Source organism: Phlebotomus papatasi, chromosome 3 (genome assembly GCF_024763615.1).
Source record: "Phlebotomus papatasi isolate M1 chromosome 3, Ppap_2.1, whole genome shotgun sequence".
NCBI lineage: Eukaryota > Metazoa > Arthropoda > Insecta > Diptera > Psychodidae > Phlebotomus > Phlebotomus papatasi.
The window spans coordinates 37,556,347-37,576,724 of NC_077224.1; the positions used below are offsets into that span (position 1 = coordinate 37,556,347).

Sequence of the window (20,378 nt, forward strand, 5' to 3'; positions counted from 1 at the left end):
CCGGCCAGAGATCAGGTCGAAAGTGAAGAGGTAACAAGTGAGGAAACTCCAGAAGAAGTGCCCGAGGAAGTAATTGAGACTGTGGAGGTGGTTTCTTTGGAGGATCCTGAGGATAATTCGGTTGAGAGGATCTCCAATCGACCAGTCTATACCACAATTGATCGAACAAAGATCCATCCAGCATCGCGAAAATTTGAATCTACCACAGCCAGTCTTAGTAAATCTTCCCGGGCATTTGATCGACGCTATCCCACAACCACCACGGATCCACCCTCTACCCTCGATGACACTCTGAGCGAGAGTGTACGCGAGAGGACGCGAAAGTTATTCACGGCCACAAGTAAAAAGTACAATACACCAGTAGTTAGTAGTAATGTTGCTGTAGTTGATGGGGAAGTCACAACAGATACATCACATAACACTGATAACAGTCCACAAGACACCACGGAAGATGTAAATACAAGTACAGTACAGGATACTGAGATAACAACACTCACTGATGATGATGAGGAGAGTTTAATTAATTCGAACCAATTGCAGGGTGGAACACACATTTTCCGGCCGGCTTTCAGGCGTAAAACTACAACAACAACCACAACTAGTCGTCCTACAACCCTTCATCATGTCTTTGCCATTGACTACGATGACACCACAACGACCTCCAGCAGTCCCACTACAGCGCCAAATGCAACAACCACGAAGCGCGAAGAGTCAGCTGAGGAGATCAGCCAGAGATTGGAGAAACTTGTGGAGGTGAATAGGATCGTTGAGATCTACTCCAAGCAGGACAATGTCCGAATTGAGGGGAAATCCTCCGAACCTCGGACGCTCCAGAGTACAGATCTGAGAGTGGAAAAGATCCCAACACTCGATAAGTTGGGTGAGGTCAGCAGGCTGACCTTGATAAAACTTGTAGATCCTCACAATACAAGTCTGTCGGCGAATATCACAGACACCCCTCGTGAAGCCAAGTCACGACAAATTCTCTCACCGGAGTACATTTTCAGTGTGGAAACTTCAACGATACCCCTGGAAGGACTATTCAGGCAGGAGAGTGAACGTCATGCCAAGAATGTTGTCCTAACAGCTGAGGAGGATGGGAAGAAACTCAATATTGTCTATGCTACTAGTATTGGGGGCTCTGAGAAACGACCCTTGACCACAACTTATGCCACAGAAAGTACCACAGACAGTACCACAGATAGAACGACAGACAATGAAATTGAGGTGACAACAGCCTTGCCATCGACAACAACATTCAAACCGGTACGACCCCTTGTCTCTCTCTTGCGCCCAGAAACCAATGAATCCTCTCCTATCGTCATATCCATTGCCAATCTCGATAAAGTCCTCCTGACACGCGTCACGGAAGACGACATGACTACTTCGACAATCACACCAGCCACTGATCCTTCCCTAACCACGGAGGTGGATGGTGTGAACACAGAGGGCAGTACAGGTGGGAGTGAAAGCACCACTGAAAGTGTCCGGGAGACTGAAGAGCTAGTCCAAGGAGAGACCACAACAGACTCTTTCACACCATTCACAGACACCACACCACTGTAATCTCTATCTTCTTCTGTCTCTCCTGGCTTCATCTTCACCTACATTTGGTTCTTTTTTCAATTTTTTTTTGGGGATGCAGGCTTTCCTTAATGGGCTGCCTGACGAATACTCAGCGTTTTTTCAGGGGTTTTGACTTTCTGAGCAATTCTTCTTGCTCTCTTGGGGAAACTTATGTACATAACTGAGGATCAAAATCACAAGGATTTCTCACTTTCCTGGTGCTTCTGCCACAATCTTTCAGTAAAAAAAATATTCCCCTTCCCAGAAAATGTTATTTCCCTTGTTATATGTTGTTATTAACCTAAGATAAAAATAACAAATATTCTTTGTAAGTTCTAGCTTAAGATTTTTTAAAAAATATACATGTAAGAAAATACTATTGGAATTTTCATGAAATTGCATGGTTTTCATTCTCTTTTTTTTTTGGGTCAAAATTCCACAGAGATTTTCATGAAAATTCTGCATGAATATACACAATTCCAAATATACAAACCTTGTAAAAAAAAACACGCTTTAAAAATTTAGAGTATTTGCTCATTGGGAAATTGATGGAAATTTCTAGATATTTTTCTTATTCAATTGGTTGAAATGACAAATTTGAAGAGGGGAAAAAATAATGATAAATCGGGTTTTAGTGAATAATTTTTAGTCATAATACTTTATTGTAAATGTAAATCATATCACAAAGTATTTTACCAGAGATTTCTTAATGAAAATTTATTGTTACACTTATTTTGTTTTACTTCCATGACACAGAGTGGGAAGCACATGCATGATTTTACTGGTTTTTTGGGATTCCTCCTCCAATTTTTCTACCCAAAAATGTTTGTTGGTTTTAAAACTGATTAATTAACTTGTTAGAGGTTGAGAAATTTAAAATGTAATTCACCTTGCAGGAACAATATACCTAATTTGTATATACACAGAAAGCTTTTAAAAAGACAATATAAAAGAAGAATTAGGTGTATGAGAACTTAAATCGTCAAAAATTTTAATTTTTTTATAAAGGCCATTATTAATTCAAAATAAATGAGATTATTTTTAATTTATTTTTATTCGTTGTTAATAGATGTCTATCTGAATAAAAGCACACTTTGGTCATTGTAGGTACGTTTGATAATTAAAATACTTTGAGACTTTTCTAATATTAATTTAATAAATCCAGATATTATGGTGGTCCTACATTGAAAAAACGAAACAGTTAAATATTACTATAAAATTACTTCTATATCTTCTACATCAGGCATATTTCACTTTCTTATTTTGTAAATCAATACCTTTTGTTTCTCATTTAATTTTTACTAAAAATTATTTAATCTTGTTTAATTTAATTTTGTTAAAATGATTCTGATTTTATGATTTATAACAAAAATACAACAATCCCTCTAACCCTTTAAGGCTAAGCGGGACACCGGTGTCCCAGAAACAAAAATAATTTTTTGACTATAGAAAATTATTTTGTCATCTATAAATAGTTTGAAAAATTAGTTTTTATTTTTGGGAAATCGGTGTCCCATTCGTTCTTAAATGTTTAGGCGGATTAAACCCTTTTACGGTAATAGGATCATATTTTCTTTTGTAATAGGATTGGTAGAAAAATAGAAAGTCTTATATAAATTGGTCAGTTTCTATTATTTACAAACACAAGAAGCGGAACTTTAAGAAATGGTCATTAAAAAAATAACCAACGAATACCTGGTTAATGCTAGAATTTTCATTAGGAATATTATATTATGATTTTCTATAAATAAATTTAAATATTAAAAAAAAATATATTGAAAAAACTAATCGCTTTTTTGCCAAAATCCTATTTTTAAAGTCATTATTAAAGATTGCATTAAAATTTTATACTTGTTTTCTAAATAGAATTGACTGATGTTTAACTGTGTTATCACACTTGCACATTAAAATTTTAATATGATTCACATTAATTGAAGCTGGTGAGAGTCCAAATGTGTAATTTGTGTGTTTGAATCATTTTATATTCAAAATTTGATCTATTTGTTGATAAAAAGGTAGACTTGGCCAAAATTTGATATAAATTGATTTATAGCATTAATGCGAAAAATTAATGCGATTTTCTCTTTAATTTTTTAATGTGAAAAATATTTATGCTTTAGGTAAATTTAAATTTATTTTTGCAGGCCAAGTCCACTTCTTTATCAATAAATAGAAAAAACCCAAATATTAAGTGACTCAAAGACACAAATAACATATTTGGACGCTCACAAGTGACAATTAATGTGAATCACATTAAAATTTTAATGGTCAAGTGTGATACCGCCGTAAAAGAAGCATTTATTATTTTATTGATCACATTATGTGTTGCAAGGCAAAATGTGGTGTAAATTTCACCAATTCCTTATGAAAATTCAAATTTGGTTTCCTTTTTATTAATCCTATAGTTCATAACGTTAATACCAAACTCAAAAAACAAATCTGCTAACAGATAATATTTTAATTTTGGATTTCTAACAAATCCATTATGAGTTACCGGTGTACACCAAAATGACCTTATTTACGAAGGGTCACTAAACATTAACTCCCAAAGCTGAATTTTCGAACCAAAAAAGAATTCAAAAATGTCTGAAAATATAGGGTAAGTGTACCAAATTTCGGCATAAGTTACACGCAAGCGCCAAAGTCTCAAGTTTAAAATGCAATATTTTTAATAAAAATGGAATATTTTTGTTACTTTTTTATAAGGAGTGTTGCTTGGAAACTTGCAGACAGTTTATCATCTTTATTTTCTCTAAAATCATTCTTAACACATTTTAAAATGAATAAAAATGTAAACATAGCGTTGGTGTCCTATTTCGGCCACCTTCATTCTCATAGTTCCTTGCCCTTCCGGAATTCTTCCAAAGTCTTTTTCACATTATCTTGTTCGTCGAAGCGACATTTTTTGTTTTGCATTGTACAATCTCAAGAGTATGCAAAAACTAAAAATTCATGGAAATTCGAGGAACAAAAAAATGTGGCCGAAATTGCAAGCTGACCGGACTTTGGCACACTTACCCTAGCTCAAATCTTAAATTAAATCAAATATTTTCTTTAGTAATTTTCATAAAAATCAAAAGCAAATATGCTTTTTTATCTTTCAAAACCTATGCAACCCCTTTAGGCTCAGAAATCCTGAATGTGTGAAAATTTTTGTTGAAATGCCATTTAGTTGATTTCTCAAATTATTTATCGAACTAAAATTAATTATATTAAAAGATTTTTTTACTTTTAATGTCATAAATCCAGGTTATTCTGAAGGTTATTTTAAATTATATTTTAAAAATTAGAACGGTAAAAAGTAAATAAAAAATGGGTTAGTGAAAAACTTGAGGGAAATTGCGATTGTATACGTATAACCTTTGCAAAATCTTTGAACAATCATTTAAGCTACTGGATTAAAAAAAATATTAAAGAAAATAAAACGAGAGATATCGTTCTTTTATTGGGGGTCACCGAAGACCGGAAATTGATATCTTTACCGTTTAAGCCCCGGACGGTGACAAGTTTAAAAAAGAAGACGATTATGCAACTGCACGCTTTATTTGAGTTCGAAACGTAAAAAACGATTAGAAAGGAATTTTAGTAAGGGAAAAGTTTAAAATATTATTTATATTCAAAATTGAGAAATAAACTATGTTATTATTACATAAAAATAAAAACGAAATAATACAAGAATTCTTTCACATATTTTACCTGCTTCGACTATAATAACCAACGCACACACTGAGAAAAAAGCGGGGATGCGATTCACTTTTTTCCTCATAACTTTAACACTTTTTAGGTGTAAAAATATATCAACATTTTCTAATGTTAATTTTTCACCTTTTTAAAGGCAAAATTAACATGAAAAAGGTTAAATTTAACCCATAATATACCTAAAAAGGGTAATATTTACACCGATTTCGGATCAATACTGCAGGGTAAAATAAACATTTCCGGACTCTTACTTTAACTTTTTCGGATTTTTGTCAGTGCAATAACTTTTGTTTGTAAACATTTTTTTCAAAATTTCCCATGAGAATGAGTGAGATGACTAGATCTAGCTCTCACTCACTCTCATTGAAATGTCAAAAACATGTTTACTAAACAAAAATTATTGTGCGCTGGGCCATAATACTGGTCGTACTGATCCATTTTAATTGACTAATCGAACCTTTTCAAACGTTTAATTTAGCACAAATTGTGTTTCAAATCGTCGCAATCTTTTTACCCATTTCGGTATTATTGACTATTCTGTTATTATTTCTTTTTAAAATTACTTTTTAACTTATCAAATTTTACTATTTGCTATCCAAAGCGAAAGTTAGTCTTTTTCTAAAAAAAAAATTGATCTATGACTTTTGGCAGTTCAGATAAAACTGTCATCAGTCAGAACTGTGCCAAATTTCGGAGATATTTTTGAGCCTGATGGTTTTAAGTTGGAAATGCTGTATTTTTCATACAAATTGAAAGTTTGTGTTATTTATTTTTCGGGTGCATTGTTTGGACTCAAAGTAGTATACCTTATATGTTTTCTCTAAAATATTTCTTATTAATATTGCTTTTTCTGCTATATCGGACACCAAGATTCTCGAAATCCCTTGCCCTTATGGAATTATGCCAAGGATTTTTCTATAGCATCTCCTTCATAGAGGCGACGCGTTGTGTTTCTTTAGCATTGTATAATTTCAAGAAATTGAAAAATAAAATTATAAAATTTTGTGAAGAAAAAAATGTCCGATATTACAAACTGTACGAAATTTGGCACAGTTCCAATATTTATCGTTAAGATAAAGGAAAGCAGGCAGTGATAATGTTGTACCGTAGATGTACCGTAGGTAACTTTGCCACCCTGCTATTTGAAGCCCTTCTTAAATTTTGGTACTTTAATATGGTCTTCATCGATCCAAAGTATCTTCACAGATCAGTAAAGAGCATCTTCATGCTTGAATTAAAGAAAAGCTTAAGAACAAGTAGGGTGGTAAAATCACGCTCGGAGGGCAAGCTCACCCGCATTTACGGTAATTTAGAATCTATTTAGAATTTTTCTCTTGCCATTCTTACATTTTATGCTGACTATAAAAATGCCTGATATTTAAATATTTTTAATTCCGAGGTACGCACAATTGTTTTTGATAACTGAAAGTACGTTAGGCTAATTACAAGTTTTGCACTATATTAGTAATTTTTCATACTTTATAAGTTTCAAATTTTCAATATAGGACCTGAAAACCTGAAATTTTCAATTAATATTTCAAAATTAATATATATAATGATAAAAAATTTATTTACAGTCAATTGGCATCATTTTCGCAGCATTTGCTGTGAAGAAAATGTGTTATTTAAGTGAATAATTTTCAAAATTAACTATTATGAAAGCCCTTATAAAAAAAATATTTCGTACAATTTTTCATAATAGACCTTTACGGCAATGATCGCAATGATCGTCATTTGCTTGGCAATGAATTCAAATTACAGACGTACTTAAACTGAAAGTTAAAGAGCCAAACCTTTCTCTGCACTTTTGCACCTTCACTCATGTCCATTTCAACCTGTTTCAGAGAACTATAAATCAAAACAAATTTATAGCGCAATAAAACGCACATATCTTGAAATTTATTAAATTCATTGCGCCCCCAGTGATCTAATTAATATGCAATTAACATTGGCCTTGACCTCAATTCGCGGGAAAGAGTGAGAGTCCAAATAACATCGCTATGCTAAGGAATTTCAAAGAAAACTTTGAGTGAGTCAGAAATCACAGATATAAATCACTCTTTACCATTAATTAAAGGTATCTCTAAGGTGGAGCTTGTATACAAATTCGTGCGGGAATAGTGTGTTTTTTTTTGTGACTAACAAAGTCATATAGAGCTCTCAAAGGTATTAACAAAACTTTCGCTGCATCGGAAAAATGAAAGTGAGACAGCGATTGATGATGAAGCCATTCGGGAAGTTGATTTGTGCTGGCTCACCAAGTGAGATAATGAATCTTTGCCCAGAAACACATGCCCCTGTGATGAGCATAATATTGATTTCTGGAATAAAAAGTCTTTTATTGATGAAACCACAAAAAAAAAACACTTTCACTTCAAAAGACGCATCGTAAAACTTTGTGTTTTCTTATATAGCTTGATGACTTGAGGGATTTATTTCTGATGAATCACAATTGATCGCTATGTCACATTTATAAACAGAAAATCCTCTGTAACGCGTTGGACGGGATTTTAAGAGTATTTGAACACTTTATAAAAGAGTAGCAAAGTGTGTTATGAAACGATGAAATCATCAATATGAATTTTCACAGAGTGCCTTTTAAAGAAAGTTACATAAAATTATTTGCTTTTTCTCCCTTCGTGCATTTTTTTCCTCATTTCTTTTCATGTCGTGATCATTTTAATATTTGATAATTTTATTGACTCTCTTAACTCTCACTGGGAAAAATTATTTAAATAAATATCATGTGAATTTATCAGTCGGTGTTTAAAATGAAAGTTTTAAACATTTTTTTTTTTGGAGGAAAAGCATGATCATTAATGATTACGATCACCTATAAAAACAAACTAAACAACATTTAACAAGATCAAGGATCATAAAATTAAAAGACCATCGAGAAAAGCAATTATTTATTGTCACACTGTTTCCTGCTTGAGAAAAAAAATATTCATAAATTGCCAATTACACAAGATCACTTCTTTTTCCAATACATACGATCACCACAAGATCACAAGTTCACAAACTTTCAAGAGCACTGTAATTTAACACTGCACTAGTTATACATCACTGAAGATTTTTTGCAGGAATATTGCATAGAGTTTCCTAGATGGAGTTAATGAGGATCTCTCTTGCAGAACCGTCCACAGCTGCTGCGACCCAACTTCCGTCGTCCAACCTACAATCCCCGATCACGGAGTACAGCATCCACGCCAAGATCAACGGCACCAACAGCCACAGAGAAATCAACTGTTAGTCTTTCCTCCACAACAGCTCGATCGTATCTGCTGCGTCGAGGATCGCGACCAAATGTGAGTACACAGTCGACACCAACTACAACTCCATCAGCGAGCCCAAAGACACCACCACGGATCGCCATACGACGCAAATTTGGCGGATCGCGTGGGGAGACGCCCCAGCAACCCAGCATAAAATTCACCAGCACAACTCCACCACCGAAAATCAACGATCTTGGTGAGATTTCATTTTTCTTTTTAGCATCATTTTACTTTTTTTTTTTTTTTGGTTATCTTATTCCGTGCGATCGTGATCTTGTTTGGCGGGAAACGAGGTTGACTGCAAATCTGACAAAAGAGGCAAGGACAATTTCTTGGGAAAGAGATCTCTTTCTTGGGCCACTTCACGGCAAAGGGGTTCATAATTGCAAAATCTACTTGATCACATCATAGATAGAATAATAATTTACCAACGAGAAAAGTGAAGGGACTGGATACTTATCTATGACTGATTTTCATCAGACGACTTATTAATTTAATAGATGTTTCATACATTTTGAGGTTTTTGCACTAATTTGAAATCGTTGATTTAATGAAGGAGAAATTTGTTGAAATTGCCTTTTATGCCAATTGAGATCTTTTTAATTGTTCACACTACAAAATGAGAAAAACAGATTTAATAAGCACAAAAGGGAAAACGAGGAAACAGTTAAAATTGTTCAAAGTCTCTTATTCCAAAACGATCAAGGATTTTCTTGAAAGATTTTGTAAATTAAGTATAAGAATACTTAATTTGGAGAGCTTCAGAAGGGTTTATTTAAATTGCCTTGGTAATGGGCATAGAGGAAAGTGCCCATGCTTCGTACGATCCCAAACTTCGTAATGACTAAATTTTTCATATATTTTCGAATAAATATAACTTCATAATATAGTCTAAAAACTGGGCACTTTTCCCAAGTTTTCAAATGGCAAAGCGTCCCAGCTTTGCGGAATGCTCGAACTCACGAGATAGAGCTCACCGTGAATTAGCTTTTTGTATAATCTTTTCGAATAACTGATCTACTAGAAATCAAATTGATTCATAATCACAGAAGCATTTCAAAATCAAAAAATCGGTACTTAACCGATTCATTACCGATGAAGACCGATGCAGCCGGGTCCTAATTTGCAAGTTTTCTAAAAAATCCAAATTTAACCAAAAAGAATAAGCCTTCCAAAGTAATTGACTTTTGAATTAAAATAAATAAAATAAAAAAATTATTAATTATTAATTAATTATATTAATTAATTAATTAAAATAAATTGAATTAAAATAAATGGTTAGAGGTAGGGACTTGGGACCTTCGGCGGGCCCCCCCATAAGTTGACCCTGGGACCATTAATATGTCCCTCATTTTCCCTCCACCCTTCCGCTTCCCCACCAAAACCATGTCTTTTGGGATTGATCGGAAGGGGAGGGACGGGAGGAAAAGTAGGGACATATTAATGGTCCCAGGGTCAACTTAAGAGGAGGTCCCCCGAAGGTCCCAAGTCTCTATCTCTCACCATTTTGCACCTAATTCAGATTAAAAATAAAACGCAAAAATAAGACATTTTTAAGAAATTCGTTCCTCAATTTAGGATGCCATCAAGACTGGACCCCAATTTTAGTTCGGAACATTAACAATACTTCTTTACAAGAGATAATTGTTGATATACAAAACATTTACCAACAGACTTTCCCCTAATCCTATTTTTTTTATCAAATGTACGACTTATTTTGGAACAAGAATTTTATCCAAACGTACGACTTATTTCGGAACGGAGGGATTATCAAAATATGATTTCTTAAAGTATGATTAAAAGATTTTTTTAAATGAACTGATGAACCTAATCTATTTACTAGTGCGTATTTTGAGTTTAAAGTTGAAGACCAGTAGCCGAATTTTACAATATCAAATATGTGAATAAGATTTTCAAATGTGAGAATCCTATCCTCAAACTCACACTACTTACATTGATTTGAGAACGTTTTGGTCGAAAAATCGCATGCAACTTGCACAATGAGGTGCTCAGAGCAAAATTGGACCGTTTTAATATGGAATGGCATACAATGGAGACCACTCTTGTTCTAAGCGTCTCCAATGTGAGTTGAGTTTCAACTCAGGGTGAGTAAAATTGTGTGAGTTTGAGCAAAAAAGTTTGAGTTTGCTAATTGAGTAAACTCAACATTTTCATCTTTCACATTTACTAAAAACAAATATGTTCAAAAACATCTAAAATGATACTATTTATTTTTTTTTTATGAATATTGCAATATGATTGTGCATCTTATTGTGCGATTTGCATGCGATTTTTCGAACAACGTTCTCAATCAATGTGAGTAGTGTGAGTTTGAGAATAGGATTCTCACATTTGAAAATCTCATTCTCATATTTGATATTGTAAAATTCGGCTACAGGACGTTATTTAAAAGATATTTAAAAAAAATGATCATACAATAAGATTGATTGATCTGCACGATCTTTTGCATACGATCGAAAAATCGGCAGAATCTTTGTGAGAAATCGGCAATCGGCACAATCTTGAAAAATAGAGATTTCGGATGTCATGAGTGAACATGAGCAGTGAAATTATCTACAATTTCAGTTTGCACTCCCTAGATAATTCTTGCACTAGCAGCAGTATAATATTTCAAATATTAAGAATTGTATTTAAAAAAAAATCTTGATTCAGTTATTACTACTGATTAGCCCCTCGTATTAAGTCAAAATCCGTGAGTGACCAAAGTCAGAGACCCAAACTGGAATTTGACGAATGATTCATATCGTTCGTTGAGCTTATTCATAAACAATTTCAGAAATTTGTCCAAGAAACCAGCTACAAAACAGAGACCTTTGAAAGTATCATTCTGCATTAATCAACCTCAATGATATTTTTTAATTGACACCGAGAGCACTTCCTAAAACGGAAAGTATCTCAGATTGACACACCTCAATGGAATAGAAACTTCCAATTTATCTAATTATCCTAACTACAGAAAAAAAATATCTGGGAAATTATTTAATTTGCGCGAAAGTGATAAAAATATGTAAATTGGAAAATATTTGTGGTCACTTTCAACTTTCAAGTGATGAAGAGCCATGTGAGAAATGTTGCATAAATCATTGCATAAAGATCAATTGAATGCAAGATGTTGAAGGTCTCTTGAAAAGGCGACAAGTGGCCTTTAGGAAGAGAAAACAAAAAAAGGAGTATTGCGTGAAGAGTCTCGAGGAAAGTTTATTGACTTCTTTGAAGTGGCCAAGAGTTTGCAGATTTTTTCAGGTTGAAAAAATACGAATTTTATAAACACGAACTGCTCTCAGTTTCTGGTTGTAACAAATTGTCAAAGTCTCAAGTCAATTAATTCCTTTTGCGACATGGCGAGAATATTTACTGTCTGTAAATCTGCAAATACCTTGTTCTTTCACCACCTCACATTGTCCATCTCAGAGACTGGTTGTACCACCTTGAGTCAATAAGACTTCTCTGATTTTGCCTCTCCCTGTCGCTTTTTTTCCATCAAAAACCGTCACAATATGTTAAAGATTTTTGATGCAACACCCGAGATTTCTTCCATAAATTGTGAAGAAGTATATTCATACTATATTTCTGGTTTTTCATCCATATCCAATTCACGCTAAAAAAAATCCACCAAGGCAAACAAGAGCGAAAGATGAGCATTTTATTCAAATCATTCCCATCTTCAAATTGCGTGTTTCGCATCTCTCAATCTTTTCAAATATCTTGATGAGGAAAAAGAAGGCAAAAACAAGATCGTGATGAAATATTTTTATTGAACCACTTGTGTCATCTTCGATGGACAAGTGAATGGTGGTTTTGATTGAAAGACAAGAAAACCAGATAAATGAGATATACTACTCAACAAATTCAATTTGTTTCAACTGCAATTGCACATTACAAACATTCCTTCTTAGAAATTTATTGCCTTGACATAATTTTCTTTCGCGTGCTTTTGGTCCATTTGCCAAAATAAAATTATGAAATTGTTCATTAGAAAGTATACAAAAAATTTAGCCATAGAGGAGAGTGGGATGGTTTGGCCATTAAAACTTTTACTAATATTTAATTTTATAGAGGAACAATTAGATATGTCTAAAGGAAAATGACAAGAAAAATACTCAGCCAATAAAATTAAATTAAATTGCCTTTCAAGAACATTTCTACCTGATTAAAGATAATAATTTGGAAAAAATTATTATATTTAAATCCAGAAATCGTACTCAGACTACGACTTATGCGTTTCTTTCATTAATAAAAATATTTTGTTTAAAACCTTATAGAAAATTTCTTGACAAAACAAACCATATTTCTATGAACTTACATTTGATTATCTGATTTATTAAATTTTTATTGCTTGAATTCAAAGAAAGATTAGGGTAAGTGTGCCAAATTTCGGCCAGCTTGCAATTCCGGCCATCTTTTTTGTTCCTCGAATTTCCATGAATTTTTAGTTTTTACATACTCTCTAGAGATTATAACAAGGCAAAAGAATAACAAAAAATTTAGCTTCGACAAACGAGATGACGTGAAAAAGACATTCACACAATTCCCTAAGGGCAAAGAACTATGAGAATGAAGGTGGCCGAAATAAGGCACCAAAGCTATGTCAACATTTTCATTTATTTTAAAATGTATTAAGAATGATTTTAGAGTAAATAAAGACGATAAACGGTTTACAAGGTTCCAAGCAACACTCCTTAAGATGAAGGAATAAAAAAAAATCAATTTTTATTAAAAATGTTACATTTCAAACTTGAGACTTTGGCGCTTGCACGCAACTATGCCGAAATTTGGCACACTTACCCTAAAGGGAATAATAAAGCATGATTTTTGAGTTATGTATTTCAATGTTGGATGAAGAGCTGGAGGTGTCTTCATTAATATGTATTTAAAGTTCTTACGCTTTAACAGATCACATTTTGACGAAATTCTGGAATTTCAAAGTTCAGAAAAAATTGAAAACATGGTATTTATCCGTTTGTCTATAAGATTGTTGCGGGACTAGAGGTCAAACAGTAAAAGATATCGATTATTGGTCTTCGAAGACCCCCACTATCAGCTTCCTGACCGTACAAAGTTGTGTTTTTTCTTGGTTTACTTTTAAAATGACTCTTTGATTTTCAAATACATTTGGGAACTAACCCAGAGGGATATTTCGTATATATAATATTTTTGTGACCAAAAGATTTTCCACTGCGAATTTGAAAATTCGAATTTTTTTAGCTGAAATAGGTCCGAATGGAGTGCAGTTAATAGTGATAAAGAATGAAGAACTTCTTTGCTTCTTACAATTTTTATTCGCTACAACTTTCCGGAATATGATGTCCTCTTATCAGCCTAATCTATTAATGTTAAAATCCTTTACGATATAACTAAAATTGTTAAAAAAAAAACATTTTGTAAACAAATAAAAATTGAAAGGACCGAAAAAAGCTCTTAATTCGGTCTTATAATTTTCAAAAGCGATCTTAATTAGTAAAGAATTAGTAAAGTACTTAAAAAAATCAAACTTTCATTTTTTAAGTTTAGTTTATAAGCATCCAATTCCCTCTATTCAAATTTGAGAAAATTTTCAGAATTGTTTTTTTTTTCAAAATATATTTTTTTGTCAGAAAACGTACAAAAAATGTTTTGAAGCTTGATGATCTTTATTTCAAAATTTAATCTTTATTAAATTTACGCTAAAGTATATACTTAATCTATAGTTTTTCCTAAAACGTACTATTTTTGCAATATCATGCCCAAAACTGCTCCGCTTTCACTTATTTATAATTTTTTTTACATAATGTAAAAAATTGGAGTAGTTAATAAATTTATTTGCAACTCAACAGACTACTTTATAACTTTTTGTTCAGCAATTAGCACAAAAATGTTGCAGTCAGCAGTTGGGAAAATTTGATTTATGATTCATTTCCTTCAAATGAGAATTTTAAATAATGTTAAGAAATATTTAAAATGAGCAATATCTGTTAAATAATACAAAAAATGTCTAATTTTTTTTCCAAAGGCTCCACAGAACAGACTGTCTACAAAAGAAGGTATACTTTTACAACGAAACCTTCCCTAAGGACGACAACTCCAGCAACCACAACAACAACGACAACAACTTCAACAACGACCACGACAGCAGCTGACGGGGTTGATCAGGAGATTGAGCAGAGCATAAATCAGGAGAATAAATTCTCAAGTAGTCGCTATAATCAAATTGGAGAACCAATTGACGAGGAATTTGTCCTGGCCATTAAAACCATCTCCAAAGCCCCACCGCCAGTTCCCATTTCCACCCCAAAGGCTGCGTCTTCTTTCAAGGATGTCACTCCCCTAAAGCGTTTTGAACTATCCACGACAAGGAAAGTCGTTCCTCCTACGCGTAAGTCCTTTGCCGATATTTCAAGTATTCTTGGAGCTCAAATGGACTCAAGCTGATTCTCGAGAATATTTAGTTTGTGAAATTTGGCAATAAGGGATTAGGCAATGGGAATTTACGCAAACGACCTCTAATCGATGGTCCTTAACCCTCAGTATATGACAGTTTGGGAGAAAACTTTACTGCCCAATTTTAGAGACTAAAATATTCTCAAAGATCAGCCTGGGTCTAATTGGATCCTTAGAATTTTCAAAAACAAAGCTTTTATTTTTTGCAGCAAAATCTACTCAAGCAAGACCAAGCACAACGCGATCTCAACATGCAAGCAGACGACCCAAAGTCCCAGAAGCCTTTGACAAAATCCTTCCAAGGAGATCTCAGAGGCTTCAATCCTCCTCAGCACGATCTGATACGGAATTTGTTAGCAAAACCTACAGACCAGTCATCGATTACGATTATTACGACGATGATGATGACAGAATTATTGGAAAATCTAATTCACAGGTAAAAACTTTTGAATGCATTTGATGAAGTTCTGTCTTCTGATTTACAATGGGTAAAAAATGTTTAATATTTTGTTTAATCGATAAGAAAATAATAAAACGCGGTAAGAAAAAAAATTTTGATTGGTAACGTAATTAAAATTGTCAGTAAAAATACCAAATGGTTAAGAAAAAAAAATGAAAAGAAAATTTTACTACTGAAGGCTTAACCAATACAAAATCGGTCTTACAGTAAACTAAGTAGCAGTGATAAGAAAATTTTAGCATCGAAAGGCATTAAAGGTAGTAGTGTGCATTTCTCAACCGAATTTAGAATTCCGAATAACATGGTAAAATATAATTAAGTCCTGATTGCTACTACGAAATAGGGTTCATTCACTGTACAAATAATTCAAATCGTAATTTCCTAACCAAATTACGGAAAACACAAAATTCTAGACAAACGAAATTCGACCTCGGTCAACTCTATTAAATCTTAATTATAAAAAAAATTAAATAAAAAAAACTTGAATTACCCAAAAATTTTGGTCAAGTTCCACAAAAAGTCCTCAAATTAGACTCAGAAGTCCTCAGTTAGACCATATTATAGCAAATCTAAGTAAATTGAACTGGACGAGTTGAGGAACCGAATGACGACAGGGCACTTTACCTTATTTTAATATTAACTGCCTTAACAAATTCCATTTATAACATTTTACAATAATTTACAACGATGAATTCCCTAAACGTTATTCTTTTTAGTTTGAGGTTAGTCCGTAGCAGATGAATCTATGCCACTCAAACGTCCATATTTGAGGAAATTTACTATACATAATTATTAAATTATTACTAAATTATCAAAAAAAATGTTTTAAAAGGATATTTAACTTATATACGATAATGACTTTGAATCATTCCTGCTGTAGATTTCTCAAGGTCAAATGTTAAATATCTCTAAATAAATTCTGAGGTGACATGATAATTATTTTCGATACTAGGGGAGACTGAGGCAAAAAGTCACAAATTGAAAATTTGAAAATTCAATATCTTCCAAATTAAAAGAGATAGCGGTTTAATAATTTTTTTTTCATAGATGGCCTCCATAGACCTTCTTCAAAGTCGTAAGTTTCTTAGAATTCTAACATGGAATTCAGAAAATGAAAAATATTGAAACTTTTCGCCCTATTTTTGAAATGTTTTCCTTACAACTGATATCAATTTTGACCTACTTATTTTCCAAAATTGATGCACTGGTAAATATTTCCTAAATGATTTGGATTCTTTGAATACGAAACCACTACCTTAGAATTTTACAAAGATTCTTTTCTTCAGAAATCCTTTTATTAAAAATGACCACTTGGGGTAAAAAGTAACAAAGGGTATGGAACAAAAAGTAACAAAAACCGAAGCGATTTCTGATGTCTCACGGCGAGAAGAAACGTCATTTCCGCGTCTCGCCGCTTTTTGTTTGCATTGGCCAAACGATTAGCAATCTCTTGTGTGTTTTTTCTAAAATAGCTTTAAAAGCGCTTTTCTCGTTCAGATAGAGAAAAAATGTGTTTTAAAAAGGTGTAGAGGAATAAATTTTCTATGAAAATATGTCACCTAGGTATTTTTTTAAATTTACGAAAGCCCGTAATAAAACAAATCAAAATGTGATAATATCCCATACCTGGTTACTATTTGCCCCAGCATTTTTGAGAATGGTCAGAAAATTACCTTTTAGAAAACGGGTCGATAAATGCAAGTTCTTACAAAATAGAGAAAAATTACTTTCACAAAGTTGTATAGAGCAGTAAATTTCCTATAAAGCTGCACTAATTAGAAATTTCTGGGGCGCTAGGGTAGCTTATAAAAAAATAAAATATCCGTTGTGTGACTTTTTGCCCCAGTCTCCCCTATCGACTGTCAATTCTGAAAAACATTAAACGATAGCTCTACTTCCTGCAACTACAGTAGACTCTCACTCAATCGGCTGTTTTTCAATCGGGCGACAAATTTTGTGGACAATTTTCACGTTTAATTATGAAGCAAATTCGCTCAAATTCGCTGTAGTTCTTCCTATTAGGTGAGATTCTTAACAATCTCACCTACTATAATCCTAACAAAATTTTATGTCGTCCGATCGACCTCAAACTTGGCCAAAATGTGTTTCGCCACTTCCTGATCACGAATATATATGTGGCTATTTTACGTTCCCGGCCGGTCCGGCCGGGAACGTAAAATAGCGAACGTAAAATAGCCACATATATATTCGTGATCAGGAAGTGCTGAAACACATTTTGGCCAAGTTTGAGGTCGATCGGACGACATGAAATTTTGTTAGGATTATAGTAGGTGAGATTGTTAAGAATCTCACCTAATAGGGTTTTAAATGGAAAGTCCCACAAAATACAACAATTCTTTGATATAGTTGAAGTTCAACAAATGACTACTTGGGGAACTCTGGATGAAAAAACGAGTTAAGAAACAAAAAACCTCGCTTATCTTGGCTTCTGAGTAATCGATGAGATCATGTTCTATGGGAAAATTATAGAGAACATTCTGGTCTACATTTCACTCATATATTACATTTGTGCCAGTTCATCCAAATCCTTGATATTTTGGTTTAAATACAAAATTTGTGTAATTTCACGAATTTGATACAAGATAACTGAATGGCGTCTCCCAACTTCAGCTCTAAATCGAATTTGCATACACTCCGAGTTAGCTCACGTTAAGAATCTCACCTACATAAGCCGGTTAGGATTATCTGTCCCTTTTACCGTGATTCTTCATAATTGAGCGCTTTTTGTGGAATTTACAAAGGCTTTGACGCTCAATTCTATCGATAAACCGGATGACATTTCGCCCCATATTCCCGATTGAGAGAGAGTCTACTGTAATATGAATATTTATCAATAGTCACTATCTTTTAAGAATGCCACAATGAATGGCCCAACAATGCGTAAAAAGTCGACATTTAGGGGAAAGTACTCTACGTTGGACCAGAAAAATGAAGTTCAATCTTTGAGATTTTTTTCTGGGTAAACCGCAAAATGAATTTCAGTTTTCGCTATACCGAAAAATTCTCTACTTTATTAAGTTCCCATATCTACCTTATTTAGCATTCAAAAGTTCTTAGTTTTCCCTTACAAGAAAAATGAAAATATGATGTCAATTTATTCCAAGGCATGGTGCTATTTTTGCCTTCGAAAGTGACGGTACATCCCTTTGAATCTAAAATTTTCTAGGAAAATATTGCTGCTGAAACACTAAATGACGTATTATTGATTAGCCTGAAGCCTAATGCACTCACGGAAACTAGCACTGCAATAAAAAATGCTATAAAATAATTCTATATTTAATTTTTCTGAAGCACTACTTTTTCTGGGAATAAAATTGTTGGAAAAATCATTTTATTAATATGACAACCCTAAAATACAACTAGCATGTTCAGCCGCTTTGAAATTTATCAATTGAGGTTATGTCTATCCCGGAAGAAATATAAACAAATGTTGGAAATTGTGTCTTATGTGATATCTTATCAATCAGTTCTCCTGCCTCTTTTTTGAGAATCTGAAAAATCACAATGGTAAGCAGTGAAATAGCTTAAAATTTCCACAGAATGATTTGAAGGTTTTTAAGCTCCATTCTTGTCTCACCTTTTCCAGACTTAATATCAAAACAGCATCAGGGACATTCCGGCTTGAAAGGAATAACAACAATGCTGCAATGCAAAGTTTGCTATTTTCCCCGAGAACCCCCAAGGAACAGGAATAATTCTACTTTGAACTAATTTTTTCATATGAGTGGGGACGGCAAATATATTTTCGTTTCACCTTTTCACCCTATGATACAAGAATCCGGGAGAGCTAAGGTTAAGCATGAGCATACTTTCCGCAATGCGTGAGGGATTCGACAAATCTTCGCTTGAAATCTCATGAAGTTCTGAGCGTTCCGGGTTTATAACCGATTAAATCTGGTGGATATTTGTGATGATCCTGATCATTGTGTTCTGGACAGTTACAGCTACAAGTATTCAATTCACGCAGACAAAGAAATGCACTATAATTCGCCGTTCCGTCACCTCTAAATTCTTAGAATTCTGACTGCATATAATGATTATAATGTCCTCGTAGCTTTAATCAAGCAGCAGCAGCCCCAAAGCTCTTAAATCGTTGTCTTGGCAATCCCGTAGTGGTGAAGTGCCTGGTGCAGACTCATAGCTTTGTCTTTCAATTCTTGGATAGCCAACAACATATGTCCTCATCAATTAGTTTTCTTGATCTCTTATGCTCCATGTCAGAATAAAAATCACAGCGAATACTTCAAAATATTCACTTGAATTACTGCAATCTGCACGTTAAACAAAACAAAATAATCTGCGAGGTTATGTCGAATAATGACACATCAAATGGCGGTAGAGTTACCAGATGAGCATTCGAATGCATGAAATTCTAAAATTCGAAGAGAAGGTATGGGTGGCTTTCCAAATTATCTACCACCCACAAATATGGTAAGCTTCTCAAGAAAAACTTTGTTGACGAACATCAACCATAATAAACCCACCACTGTCTACAATAGTAGGTTCGTTCAAGAAATTATTTTAACTATTAAAAAAAACACATATTCAATTGACCATTAAAATAAATTTTTGAGTCCATTTTCAATTTTTGTTATAAATTCTAGAAATTAAGGTCTAGGCCCTCTATTTTCGGAGGAGATTAGTGGTTTATAATAAGGTAGATAATATTTAGTAGAAAAGTCTAAGTCATTAAGGAAAAATATAAGAAATTTACAATATTCGAAGGCATGAACTTTCGAAGGGAGAGTACTTTCCCCTACTTAATCTAACAGATTTGAATTTATAGATACTATCGATTCGCTAGTATCGAAAAGTTATCGGTGGCAGCCAATATCCCGAAAGCCAAAATCTCGAAAGCCAAAATTCCGAATGTTCAAAATCCAGAAAGTAATGAAATTATGTGGAGGAAAATGTTTAGA

The 20,378-nt window shown here is 33.4% G+C and overlaps 2 protein-coding genes across 6 annotated transcripts in view; both read left to right on the forward strand.

Annotated features, from left to right (window-relative positions):
* The window catches only part of LOC129805555 (muscle M-line assembly protein unc-89-like), a 206,028-nt gene that overhangs the window by 69,539 nt on the left and 116,111 nt on the right, over window positions 1-20,378 (forward strand). The window contains exon 4 of one of the 3 annotated variants that reach the window (XM_055853544.1): window positions 6,240-6,252. The exons of the other annotated variants lie outside the window; for them this stretch is intronic. The gene's annotated coding sequence lies outside the window, so the exon portion shown is untranslated. Of the gene's footprint in view, window positions 1-6,239; window positions 6,253-20,378 lie in introns of those variants that run through there. 3 annotated transcript variants of the gene reach the window in all.
* LOC129805536 (mucin-2) overlaps window positions 1-20,378 on the forward strand; it is an 82,524-nt gene that overhangs the window by 61,165 nt on the left and 981 nt on the right. For 2 of the 3 annotated variants that reach the window (XM_055853514.1, XM_055853515.1), the window contains exons 7-9: window positions 8,400-8,736; window positions 14,551-14,913; window positions 15,188-15,414. In XM_055853514.1, coding sequence (XP_055709489.1) covers window positions 8,400-8,736; window positions 14,551-14,913; window positions 15,188-15,414 — 927 coding nt within the window. Of the gene's footprint in view, window positions 1-540; window positions 1,267-8,399; window positions 8,737-14,550; window positions 14,914-15,187; window positions 15,415-20,378 lie in introns of all 3 variants that reach the window. The other variant, XM_055853513.1, reaches the window with a different exon arrangement.